The 12,974-nt window shown below is 39.5% G+C and overlaps 1 protein-coding gene across 1 annotated transcript in view; it reads right to left on the bottom strand.

The window, feature by feature from the left end:
* Window positions 1-12,974, bottom strand: part of DNAH12 (dynein axonemal heavy chain 12) — a 94,681-nt gene that overhangs the window by 49,644 nt on the left and 32,063 nt on the right. Inside the window, exons 26-35 of the mRNA XM_014057186.2 lie at window positions 11,485-11,637; window positions 9,031-9,270; window positions 8,223-8,468; window positions 7,986-8,105; window positions 4,929-5,038; window positions 4,475-4,658; window positions 3,951-4,091; window positions 1,621-1,704; window positions 1,343-1,531; window positions 52-171 (exon numbers count right to left, since the gene is read on the bottom strand). Of these exons, the coding sequence (XP_013912661.2) occupies window positions 52-171; window positions 1,343-1,531; window positions 1,621-1,704; window positions 3,951-4,091; window positions 4,475-4,658; window positions 4,929-5,038; window positions 7,986-8,105; window positions 8,223-8,468; window positions 9,031-9,270; window positions 11,485-11,637 (1,587 nt within the window). The remainder of the gene's footprint in view (window positions 1-51; window positions 172-1,342; window positions 1,532-1,620; window positions 1,705-3,950; window positions 4,092-4,474; window positions 4,659-4,928; window positions 5,039-7,985; window positions 8,106-8,222; window positions 8,469-9,030; window positions 9,271-11,484; window positions 11,638-12,974) is intronic.

The following is a 12,974-nucleotide window of genomic DNA, read 5'->3' as shown; positions in this document are numbered from 1 at the left end:
AATTATAACCAATTTTTAAGTTTGAAACATATGTTAAATTATGAAACCAACCGTGACCCATTTATGGATATTTTTATTGCTTGGATCTTTTTTTGCTTTGTGACACAATAGTATTTCCAACAGCCGAGTAAGAGATACCACATTATTGCTATTGCTGGTGGGAACTAACTCCTGTAAGAGAAAAAGAGTAACAGTACGTAAGTACATGTGTAGGACAGATATAGATACCGTGTTTTCCCAAAAATAAGACAGGGTCTTGTTTTCTTTTGACCCCCGAAATAAGTGCTTGTCCTTATTTTTGGGGAGGTCTTATTATTTTTGAGGTGCAGGAGGCAGTGAGCGTGGTCACCTCATAGCTGCTGCTGTGTTGCAATATTTTCAGGGAGGGCTTATTTTCAGGGAGGGCTTATTTTAGCGCATACGCTCCAAAGTCTGATTGGACTTATTGTCCAGAGAGGTCTTATTTTTGGGAAAACAGGGTATAGAGGTTTATATTATAATATTGTACTATAAATTTAAGTTTTACTGCATTTTATATTTTGAGAGCGCAAATTCTGAACAGCTACAAATATGATTCAAGTGATATAATTGTAATATTTTATTAAAAGTTTATAATTTTTTTTTCATGGAGCCCATTCCTAAGAGGACTGTAAGGGGCATCCATAAGCGCACCAGTGCCTACCATCCCTGTCCTACTGTCCCCACTTATTTGTATCCATTTCCTGTATTCATAAACATGTTTATACATATCTGTTATTTTATACATGTTTGACAAAATAAATAAAATAAATAATAAAATAAAATAAATAAATGAGGGTGGAGGACATGGATAAAGTCTAGCAGACACGGGATGAAACAGTCACTGTCTTTTGAACTCATCCCTCCAGGTAAGTAAGGCCAAAACCTTTCAACCCAAAAAATCTACAACAATTCCTTATGGATAATAGTGAACAAATTTTGAGAGTTCTAGCACATTTTACAACCCACTAGAAGCAGGATTCAAAAGACCAGTCTTAGAATAAGTAGTCCTCATTTAGCAGCTGCCTTGTTTAGTATGACCAATCCTTGCATTTATGACCTTCCCAAATCTGTAAAGCAAAGAAAAGCTACATTGAGATCATAAGTATTTCTTTTCACTTAATGATTTCTTTGCTGAATAACCAAGGTGCTCATCCTGCTAAATGAGAACTACCTACACTACAAGCAATTTATTCATATTTTTGAACTATACAAACTTAAAAATATGTAGAATTCCAAACAGAAAGCTGGCTTTACCAACATATGATTCTGTCAACAAACATAGGTTGATTAAATCATTTTCCTGGGAGAATGTCAAATTTACCTTGCACTGTTTCCGACGAACTTGCAAAGCAGGAGGTACTAACCAATCAAAAAGGTCTTCAAACAGGTCTTGGAATTCCTTTTCATTCAGGGGTTCAGGAAGTGTGTTCAACCATGAAGTAACAAGTGGCTTCCATCCCAACTGCGAAGGCTCTAAATAAATCATTCCACATCGACTGACTGTAGCTGGCTACAGCAGAATAATAAATATATTTTTAGAATCTCATTCTGGTTCCAATTTCAGAATCAGAAAACTATTTTAACTTGGTTTTAACTTACAGAAGCCTGAGATAGATCCATAGCCTCAAAGATGAGGCTCATCTGAGGTGACATTTGAATAATTTCTCCACTCATCAAACATAGCTGAAAACAAAAAGATAGAAAAAAACATCCAAACTATATGTGTGCAATCCTTTGATAAAGGATTCTACTAACTTTGGGTTGAGACAGAAAGTGTTTCAGCTAAGGCTAGTAGAGGCGTTCAGAATAGCTGAACATAAAAATCATCATAATTTCTATAAGATTTTTCATGCCTTGAAAGCGTCCTGAGGAAGAATACAATACAGGTAGTCTTTGACTTACGACCACAATTAAGTCCAAATTTTATATTGTTAAGTGAGACATTGTTAAGTGAGTTGTGCCCCATGTTATAATTTTTCTTGCCACAGTTGTTAAGTGAATTTGGTGTCCCATTAACTTTGTTTGCCAGAAGGTTGCAAAAGGTGATCACATGATCCTACAACAGAGCAAATGTCATAACTATATACCAGTTGCCTAACATTTGAATTTTGATCACTTGATCATGAGGATGCTGCAAAGGTTGTAACTATGAAAAACAGTCATAAGTCACATTTTTTCAGTGCCATTGTAACTTTCATTGGTTACTAACCAAACTGTTGTAAGTTGAGGACTACTTGTAATAGACAGTGAGTAAACTGAGGTTTGCTGTGTGCAGCCCACAAGAGCATTATGCTGCTTTTACTAGTAGAAATGGTAAATCTTAATGTACTAGCTGAATACCCGTAATCTGCTACTAAACTATGTGATTGGGCTTGATAAATTGATACTTACAGCTTGAAAATTACTGAGTAGTTACAATCGACCTCTCCTCTCCCCTTCTCTCCTTAGGCTTGCCCCACAAAAACCTCTCCCCTTCTCTCCCTCAGGCTTGCCCCACAGAAGCCTCTCCTCTCCTATTCCTCTTCTCTCCCTCAGGCTGGTCCCATTGATTCTCTCCTCTCCCCTTCTCTCCTCAGGTTTGCTCCACAAAAGCTTTTCCTCTCACCTTCTCTCCCTCAAGCTTGCCCCAGAGGCCTCTCCTCTCCCCCTTCTCTCCCTCAAGATAGCCCCATTGATCCTCTCCTATACCCTTTTCTCCCTCAGGCGTCCCCCACAGAGGCCTCTCCTGTCTTATCCCCTTCTTTCCCTCAGGCTTGCCCCACAGAAGCCTCTCCTCTCCTATTCCTCTTCTCTCCCTCAGGCTGGTCCCATTGATTCTCTCCTCTCCCCTTCTCTCCTCAGGTTTGCTCCACAAAAGCTTTTCCTCTCACCTTCTCTCCCTCAAGCTTGCCCCAGAGGACTCTCCTCTCCCCCTTCTCTCCCTCAAGATAGCCCCATTGATCCTCTCCTATACCCTTTTCTCCCTCAGGTGTCCCCCACAGAGGCCTCTCCTGTCTTATCCCCTTCTTTCCCTCAGGCTTGCCCCACAGAGGTCTCTCCTCTCCTATTCCTCTTCTCTCCCTCAGGCTGGCCCCATTGATCCTCTCCTCTCCCCTTCTCTCCCTCAGGATAGCCCCATTGATCCTCTCCCCTTCTCTCCCTCAGGCTTGCCCCATTGATCCTCTCTAAACTTCCAGCCTGCAGGCCAAATGACTCATGCGCTGGCCACACCCAAGTGGCAGTTGGAACAGAGTTCTTTTCAGGTGGGAAGTGGGAGTGGAAAGTCTAACTTCTTAGCATCAGAGCTGTTAATAATAATAATATAAGAAATAGTAATGCTCTGATGGTTGTTTCAAAAAATCCTTTCTAAGCGAGCACTTAGAAGCCAAGTGGAGCATACGTGCCAAATTTCAAGTTTGTAGGCTTTACAGTTCTGGAGATTTCATGATGCTGTGTGAGTGTTTTTCACTTTTATATATATATATAGTTTACTTAAGGACCAGCTTTGTAAGTATTTTTAAAAGATAGGGTTTATATTAGAAAGTTTTTACAAGGCACTTAGCTGTTATATTCTTGCTCAATATATGAATTAATTGTTTTCATTTCTTTTTCTGCAGTTACTTGTATTCAACCCTTTTAAAATTTTTAAATCATGGACCTCCTTTCCTTTAATGTATTTTTTAAAATGTGAGCTATTATACATATTGTACTGCTAAGCCTTTTTAAAAATAGGCACAATAAAGATTGTTGCTGAAATACAATTTCAGTTTTCTTTTTTATAATAAACTATATGAATAATTTTAAAAAAATAGAAAAAAGAAATTAACTTCCTAAAACTCTGTTTAACTGAAAATTAAGTATATGTATGCAATAATAGGAAGAAGCGGGTAATTTGGAAGCTAATGCAATCCCCACCCCCACCCAGCAATCCAAGTAATTAATAGCATTACCTTTTTGTTGTCATCCAACACAGTGTTCATACTTTCTATCCATAGAGTATCAATAGGACCATCAAAAACAACCCATTTGCGGTCAGGTGTTTCAGTTAAAGCAAATTCTCTAAAAGTATTGGCCACTATGCCATCTGTCCACTAGAATGAAGATGAGAGAAACAAGGAAACTCTGAAGCCCGTCACATTTTTAAAATGTCATTGTTTTTGTCTTGTGTGGACAGCTGTGTTTTCCTATGTTATGTTTTAATTATAAAATTGATCTTTTGTAAGCTTTCTAGAGTCTTTGAGGATATGGGCAGCCTAAACAAATCAAATAAAGAAGGACAGATCTTATTCTTTTTAATTTGCATTTGAAACATTTCTTGAAACATGCATAAAAGTATACAAGTACACAGATGCTTATATATTACAGTGCAGTTGGTCCACCCCATCATCCATAAGCAATTTAATGGAGCTGAAGATTTACATTGATCAAAATCACAAGGTACATTTTTGTAATCTAAGGAATGTATAGTACTTACCTCATGAGATACTGGATCAAATCGTCCAAAGAGTTGCCCCATAGTAATTGCTTTTGGATTGACAGTTCTGTGTATTACCTTTTCTTCTTCTCCATACCCACGCTCGTTCATTAGGGAAAGTGTATCTGCTAATACATGCAGAACTTTTGTCTTGCCAGAAAAAGGTTCTCCTACAAGCATAAACCTGATAAAATAAAAGTTTAAGGAAAAGTAGCTGAGTTTTTCAAGCAGAATAGCGTCCCTCCAGAATATCTGAATATTGCACTTTCATACAACTGTGATTATGGAATGGAATGGCTTGTTTTCTTGTTTTATATTTTAAAAAGAACTCCATGGTAAGTAAAAAACATGAGATTGAACCCCAATGTAATGGAATTAACATTTTCTCCTGTAAATTAACTATTATATTGATGAAACCATAACAAACAGGGTTACTTATCATACATATACTTACCCATGTCTAACTATCATCATTTCATAAGTCTGTATCATCTTTTCTAGAAAAACTTTAACAGGCTGGACATTATGCTCTTTACAACATTCATTTGCACATTCCAGTAATTCCTGAAATACAATAAAAAAACAAATTCTATATTTTTATTTCTTTAATATAATTGAATAATATAATTCAAAATATAACATTGCTCAGTATCAGGAACATCTTAAGAATGGCCCTGGAAAGAAAATTAAAACTGAAATAAGTCACATTTATTTATTTAATCAATGTATTGTAATTATTTATTCAATTTATATGGCCATGGCGTCTCATCCTACTTATTACAACTCCAGGTAGCTAATGTTGGATTAAAAATAAAGAATAACTGAAAGCAAAATCCAAAGTAGAAATGAAACACAATGTATTGAGAGGGAACACAAGTAGCCACTTAATCCTTAATGGCTCAGCTAATACCAATGTCCATTGGCCCAGACAAGAAACATATTTTCCAAATCTTATAGAAGGCCATAGGCTCAGAGCCCTCTGAATTTCTGATAGGGCAGGCACCATGACAGAAACAGGATTTCTATGTCCCATCAGATGGCTTATTTCAGGCAGAAGGCCCAAAGCAATTCCAATCTATTGGGTCTTGTGGAATGGGAAGAAATGTTCAGAGATAGACAATCCTGAATACAGTCTGCCTTTGTGCCATGGACAGTTTTACAAATCTAACCAGCATCTTAAATTGCATCCAATAGTGTATTTGAAGCCAGTGCAGCTTGCGAAGTAATGCTACAACCTGACCAAGCCATGGTGTATCCATAACTACCCACACCATTGGGTAACAGCAGGGAGGTGACACGGGGCTGGATCCAGGCGGTTGTTACCGCCTCCCTTCGGGAGGGGGTCTTTCCCCCCGCTCTTAAGGCGGCGGTGGTGAGACCCCTCCTGAAGAAACCATCCTTGGATCCAGCCGTTCTTAACAACTACCATCCAGTCTCCAACCTCCCCTTTGTGGAGAAGGTTGTTGAGAAGGTGGTGGCCTTTCAGCTCCAGCGGTCCTTGGAGGAAGCTAGTTACCTGGACCCATTCCAGTCTGGCTTCAGGCCTGGCTACGGCACAGAAACCGCTTTGGTCGCATTGACCGATGACCTCTGGAGAGCCAGGGATGGAGGCCACGCCTCCATCCTGGTTGTCCTTGACCTCTCAGCGGCTTTCGATACCATCAACCATGGTATCCTTCTGCGACGACTGCGGGAGGTGGGGGTAGGAGGCACTGTTTTGCGGTGGTTCTCCTCTTACCTCTCAGACAGGTCGCAGTCGGTGTTAGTTGGAGGGCAGAGATCGACCCCTAGGCCCCTAACATATGGGGTGCCGCAGGGTTCGGTCTTGTCCCCCCTACTTTTTAACATCTACATGAAACCGCTGGGCGAGATCATTCAGCGGCACGGGATAAAATACCACCAGTATGCGGACGATACTCAGTTGTATCTGTCCGCCCCGTGCCAATTCAATGAAGCGGTGGACGTGATGAACCAGGGCCTTGAAGCTGTTAGGGACTGGATGAGGGCTAACAAGCTTGTGCTCAACCCAGATAAGACCGAGTGGCTGTTGTGTTTCCCTCCCACTAATTCGGCAAGTATTCCATCTCTCAGGCTGGGGGGTCAAATATTACGCCCCTCAGACAGGGTCCGCAACTTGGGAGTCCTCCTGGACCCACAGCTGACTTTTGAACACCATCTGTCAGCTGTGACCAGGGGGGCATTTGCCCAGGTTCGCCTGGTGCACCAGTTGCGCCCCTACCTGAACCAGGAGGCTCTCACAACAGTCACTCGTGCCCTTGTGACCTCTAGGCTGGAGTACTGCAATGTGCTCTACATGGGGCTGCCCTTGAAGAGTATCCAGCAACTTCAGCTAGTCCAGAATGCGGCCACGCGAGCGATTGTGGGTGCACCTCGCTTCACCCACATAACACCTATCCTCCGCGAGCTGCACTGGCTTCCGGTCGATCTCCGGGTACGCTTCAAGGTGCTACTTATCACCTTCAAAGCCCTTCATGGTAGTGGATCTGGGTACTTGAGAGACCGCCTACTGCCAATTACCTCCACCCGACCAATTAGATCCCATAAATTAGGCCTCCTCCGAGTCCCATCTGCCGGTCAATGTCGACTGGCAACTACGCGGAGGAGAGCCTTCTTGGTAGCAGCTCCGACCCTATGGAACGATCTCCCCGTGGAGATTCGTACCCTCACCACCCTCCAGACCTTCCGCACAGCCCCTAAAAACTGGCTATCCCGTCAGGCCTGGGATTAAAGACTGTAACCCACCCGAATAATATGAATGTCGTGCTTTTAATGATGTATTGTCTTATGTGTCAATTGTTTGTTTCCCTCCCTTTTCGAGTTGTAAGCCGCCCTGAGTCCCCCCAGGGAAAAGGGCGGCATATAAATAAATTACTCTAAACTCTAAACTCTCTAAACCATTGACTTCAGAGCACTCTTCAGAAGCAGTCACATGTAGAGTGCATTGCAATCATCTAACCAGGAACTGATCAAAACATGAGTGTGAACATATTGCACAATCCTTTATAATGTGCTGAATAATCCTAAATATATTAAACAAGAGCTTAATTAGATTCAACTACAATACTTTGTAGTTGACCTGTGAGTGACTTTTGAGTGGACATGCATATAATTATACTGCCAGTCATCAATTTTGGTTGTTTGTTAATGGAGTTGACCTTTTTAAATTATGAAGACACTGAAAAACATATTTATCAAGAAAGCTGAGCTAGATTACCAAGAGTTTAGAAATACCACCCTAGAAGCAAAGACATACATGTCGAAATTAAGCCACATTTTAGAAGAATGAAATGTTTCATTAATTATTAAAAGTTAAGGAACTTCTACAAATACATTGAAGTTGAATGAATTTTTGTTTCACAGAAATGGTCTAAACTTTCTTACCATAATTACAACTCAAAACTTTGTCTTCAATGTGCATATGTAGCAAATAATTATTAATTAGGGCAAATAAAAATATTACTCGCCAACAACATTCTACCAATATACTCACACTGTAGTCAGCTTCGGGAAGCTTAATACCAGGAAATAAATCACTTGTAATTCCCATAAATAGAGGTATGTCATGAGACAAAAATTTAGGCTCATTTACATCTTTGATTGATCGAAGGAGCTGACAAAACAAAAAAAAGTAACTTAATTAAACAAAAAGACTATCATTAATTGCAAAAATATCCACTTAACCTGAATGGATTAATTTCAAATTTGTGAACCGCAAGGTAGTTCTTACCAGTATATCTTCATTCTCTGTTGGAAATTTTAGTTTTAAGTTACCAGCAGCTATTAGTACTGCTTTGACTGCACGCATTCCATAGTCATAATGAAACTGAGATGAAAGTTGTTCTGAGCACAATCTGTAGGTCATCACTATCTTCACAGACAATGGCTTAGCATTCAAAAATCCATAAGAATACAGAGAGATTTCAGCAATGAGGGCATAATTAGGAACCATCATGGCAACAGTTCGGAAAAGAACCTAAAATAATAGAATAAAAACAGATGTATTGCTACTATTTCTGAAAACTGGTATCATAAAATTACTGCACTTTGTATGGCTGGCATCTATAATCTTTCACAATAAAAAGCCATTTAGTAAAATTGCCCTGCAGTAAGGTTTATTTTAGATACTGTGTGTGTGGCCAGTAAGTATTATTTTATTAAAGTTCTCATTTCAGATTGAATCATTTCAAAAGCCTATAGCGCAATGCTTTGTAACTTGGTCCTAGAAAGAAATTGTTATATTATTATAGATTTCTAATTCTTCCATTCTTGGAAAATCATATCCATCTTCAATTTATTGGTTTATTAATTCATTCAAGACAACTGCCTTTCACTTTCACTTTTATATGCGTATCTATCATTAGAAATGTTAAGATATATACAAATAATACATTGGCACATGCTGTTTATGATGACTACCTCTTTTATGCATATGAAATACATGAGCTTTTCCAGGTAAAGCACTCACAAACTTAATACATGGTTATTTAAAAGCATATCTGAATTATTCCATTAATCAATCTATTCTTCTATTTTACCTTCAGATTATCTGGTAGTTCAGAGCGACCTGCATAACCTGGATTCATAGTAATAGCAACAAAACAATTGGGATTAAGCTTCAATTCAGTTCCTTCAAAATTAAATATCTCCAGCTTCAGTTGTATAGCTCTCTGGATGCAAAGAATCTGCTGGGCTACCACAGACAATACCTCCAGTTCAATACGATTGAATTCATCAAAGCAGGCCCAAGCACCTGACGAAGCTAAACCCTTAAAAAACTAAAGACAAAACAGCAGACACAGCAAAGAATATATAATTTAACATGCTGACATAATTTAACATTCCGAGTTAAATGTTCTCAGAACTAACAGATGTTCCAATAAAGGAGAATATTTGTAGTTCAGGGTTGAAATAAGGAGCCCTTGGTGCTCTTACAGCTTGGTTGTTTTCTTGCAGATGTTTGTTTCATTACCCAAACTAGGTAACATCATCAGTGGTAGTAAGGAGTGAGGTTTGATCGCAGTGGCTTGCCCTGGGGTTGGTTTTAGAAGTTCTTTGGATGGCTGTTTACTGTTGGCTTGTTGGGCAGTTCCTTGATTGGGGTATTGTTTACTTGATTTTTGGTCTGATGTTAATTTTGGAGACAATTAACCAACTTATTAATTAACAATTAACTCCAAGAAATGTTCCCTATTAACCCCTAACACATGTTCATTACTATATTAATTACATTTTGTTTCAGTAAGGAAACAACAACACATTATATTAGGGGGGGGAAATGATATTGAAAAACTTCTGTTAAATTATTGATTATTTGTACTTAGTTACATGAAGAAACATGAAGCAGTAATCCTTAGCAAAAGTAGTAGTTTGAAAAAGGCCACAAAATTAGAATTGCACTGTACTTTTTCTTAACAGAAGGCAGAGGGAGCAACTCTATTCCTTTAGTATTTTCATCATGGTATCACACCACAAACAGGTATAGGGAAAGATTGTGCAGCAATGTCAGAATGCATATGTCATCATTTGAAAGGGCCATTGCTACAGATACTCATGGGAAGCTGGCTGCATTTGCACAACTGGATAACCTAGAATGTGTATTATATTGTGCACAACCAGATAGTATGATTAGTTCATGATTCAGTGAGTAAATAATGTTACTGTTAACTATGGGGTAGCACAGTGTATGTGAGCACAATATATTTCTTCCTTTTCTTGTTTTTCAAGCCTTAATTGCATTTATTTATCCTAACCTTTATGATATTGTATCAGTTTTGAAACTGATTTAATCAGTTTTATTAGGCTAAACTTTTTTATATTTAATGATTGAGTATATTAATATTAGAACTGTGAAAAACTATTAAACATGCTTTTTGGGCTGGAAAAAGGCTCCTAGAATATCCTAAGCTATAAAGGCCAGTCATAATTCATGCTACCTTGTTACTAGTTCAAGAGCTTGTTTACCCCTAAAAAACCACCTTTGTGGCTATTTCTTCTTTAAATAAAACAATGTCAGAGTTCTGCTATTGTGACATAATCTGTCTACAAGCATCCTCTCTTTAAGAACAATAAATTGTCCAAACTGTCTGTATCGATTATTCTAAGACTAGAAGTGACACCCATCATACGACTGTGTAGCTAATGTTCCAAATCACTATAATGAAATGAAGTGTAAGGAGGAAGACCAGGCCTGACATTCTCAAAAATGTGAATGTTGATAATCCTTGTGACAACCACCATTTATTTATTTATGTATTTATTTACTTTGTCACTCAAATACAAGATAACCGGAATAAGAATAAACATGAACAACAACACAGGAAATGGGTACAAATAAATGGGAACAGTAGGACAGGGACGTTAGACATGCTGGTGCGCTTATGCATACCCCTACATAAATACCATGCTATCTATCAAGCTAAACCTTCCAAATCAAGAAGGTATTAACATGGGGAAATTGGTTATTTATTTGGGACCATATGTTTTAGATACCACCACATCTGTTGGTTGTGTAAAATGGATGTCTAATTTTGTAAATTAAGGGGATCATGAAATAATAATTAAAGCCTGGTTATTCTCCCAAGCATTGGAATAGTGTGAGGTTAGAATGACATGAGAATATTGCAGGTTGCATCAGGGAAGTGTAGTTGTGGTACCAGGTTTTTCTGTTTTGGGTTTTTTTGTGTTTTTTTTTTTGTTTCTATTTCTGTATACTTTGTTTTAGTTTTGGATTCTCAGCTGATGACAGTTTGGTTTAAGATGGGCAGTTATACAAATTTTAAACAGATAAATTGTTACACCAAATATTTAATTGTTACACCAATTAAAAACAAATAGCAATTACTAAACTTTGCATTCAGCCCTATGGGACTGAAAAAAAATAGTAACAAATTATGATGTTGGATTGCTTACAAGCATTCCTTGTTTTTATAAAACCTAGGAATATTGGAAAAAATTGAAATCACACTTTTAAAAACGCAATTTCAATTTACCTTCCCCATGGCTAGATAATCAAGGCCATCAGAGCAGTTGAAGACAACACATTGCACCGCAACAGCTTTAGCCAAATCTTTGGTGGTTTCTGTTTTACCTGTCCCAGCTGGACCTTCTGGAGCACCACCAAGATTTAAATAAAATGCTCCAATCTAAAAGAAAGACATTGATGATAATATTTCAAAATACAACCCTTCACACTTGAAAACTAATGAAATGGCATGTAATCAAATCAGAGCAGATCTGTCATTTCCTTTGAATCAATAATACAGTACGATAGCTTTTTTGTTATTTCAATAACAGATTCCTAATTCAAAACAAACTCATTTATATTTTCCATTTTTCACAACATTATCAGAATCAGATACTGAATTTCAATTTAGAATTTTTTTTAGAATTTTATTAGTATTTGTAGGCCGCCCTTTTCCCTGAGGGGACTCAGGGCGGCTCACACAAAACTGGGAAGGGGGAAACATTAAGACAGAAACATGTAATAAAATAGTAAGCAACATACATTCATCATTCGGGAGGGGTAACTATCCTAACCCCAGGCCTGACGGGCGAGCCAGTTCTTCAAGGCTATGCGGAAGGCTTGGACGGTGGAGAGGGTACGAATCTCCACGGGGAGCTCGTTCCAAAGGGTCGGGGCTACTGCTGAGAAGGCCCTCCTCCTTGTAGTTGCCAGCCGACACTGGCTGGCCGATGGAATACGGAGGAGGCCTAATCTATGAGATCTTATCGGTCGCAGGGATGTAATTGGCAGAAGGCGGTCTCTCAAGTATCCAGATCCACCGCCATGTAGGGCTTTATGGGTGATTAATAGCACCTTGAAGCGCATCCGGAGATCGACAGGTAGCCAGCGCAGCTCGCGGAGGATAGGTGTTATGCGGGTGAATCGGGGTGCACCATCAATCACTCGCGCAGCTGCATTCTGCACTAGCTGAAGTCGCCGGATGCTCCTCAAGGGCAGCCCCATGTAGAGCACATTGCAGTATTCCAGCCTAGAGGTCACAAGGGCCCGAGTGACTGTTGTGAGAGCCTCCCGATTCAGGTAGGGTCGCAACTGGCGCACCAGGCGAACCTGGGCGAATGCCCCCCTGGTCACAGCCGTTAAGTGGTGGTCAAATGACAGCTGTGGATCCAGGAGGACTCCCAAGTTGCGAACCCTCTCTGAGGGGTATAAAATTTGACCCCCCAGCCTGAGTGGTGGAATAGTAGCCAAATCTTTGGGAGGAAAACACAACAGCCACTCGGTCTTTTCTGGGTTGAGCACAAGCTTGTTAACCCTCATCCAGTCCATAACGGCCTCAAGGCCCCGGCTCATCACGTCTACCGCTTCATTGAGTTGGCACGGGGCGGACAGATACAATTGAGTATCGTCCGCATATTGATGGTATCTAATCCCGTGCCTGCGGATGATCTCTCCCAGCGGTTTCATGTAGATGTTGAATAGTAGGGGGGATAAGACCGAGCCCTGAGGCACCCCATA

Source organism: Thamnophis sirtalis, unplaced genomic scaffold (genome assembly GCF_051295495.1).
Source record: "Thamnophis sirtalis isolate CommonGarterSnake01/CBP01778 unplaced genomic scaffold, rThaSir2_p1.2 scaffold_3, whole genome shotgun sequence".
In the NCBI taxonomy this organism is placed as follows: domain Eukaryota; kingdom Metazoa; phylum Chordata; class Lepidosauria; order Squamata; family Natricidae; genus Thamnophis; species Thamnophis sirtalis.
Note: the sequence above shows the minus strand (reverse complement) of the source record. Positions and strands in the feature narration are given on the sequence as shown.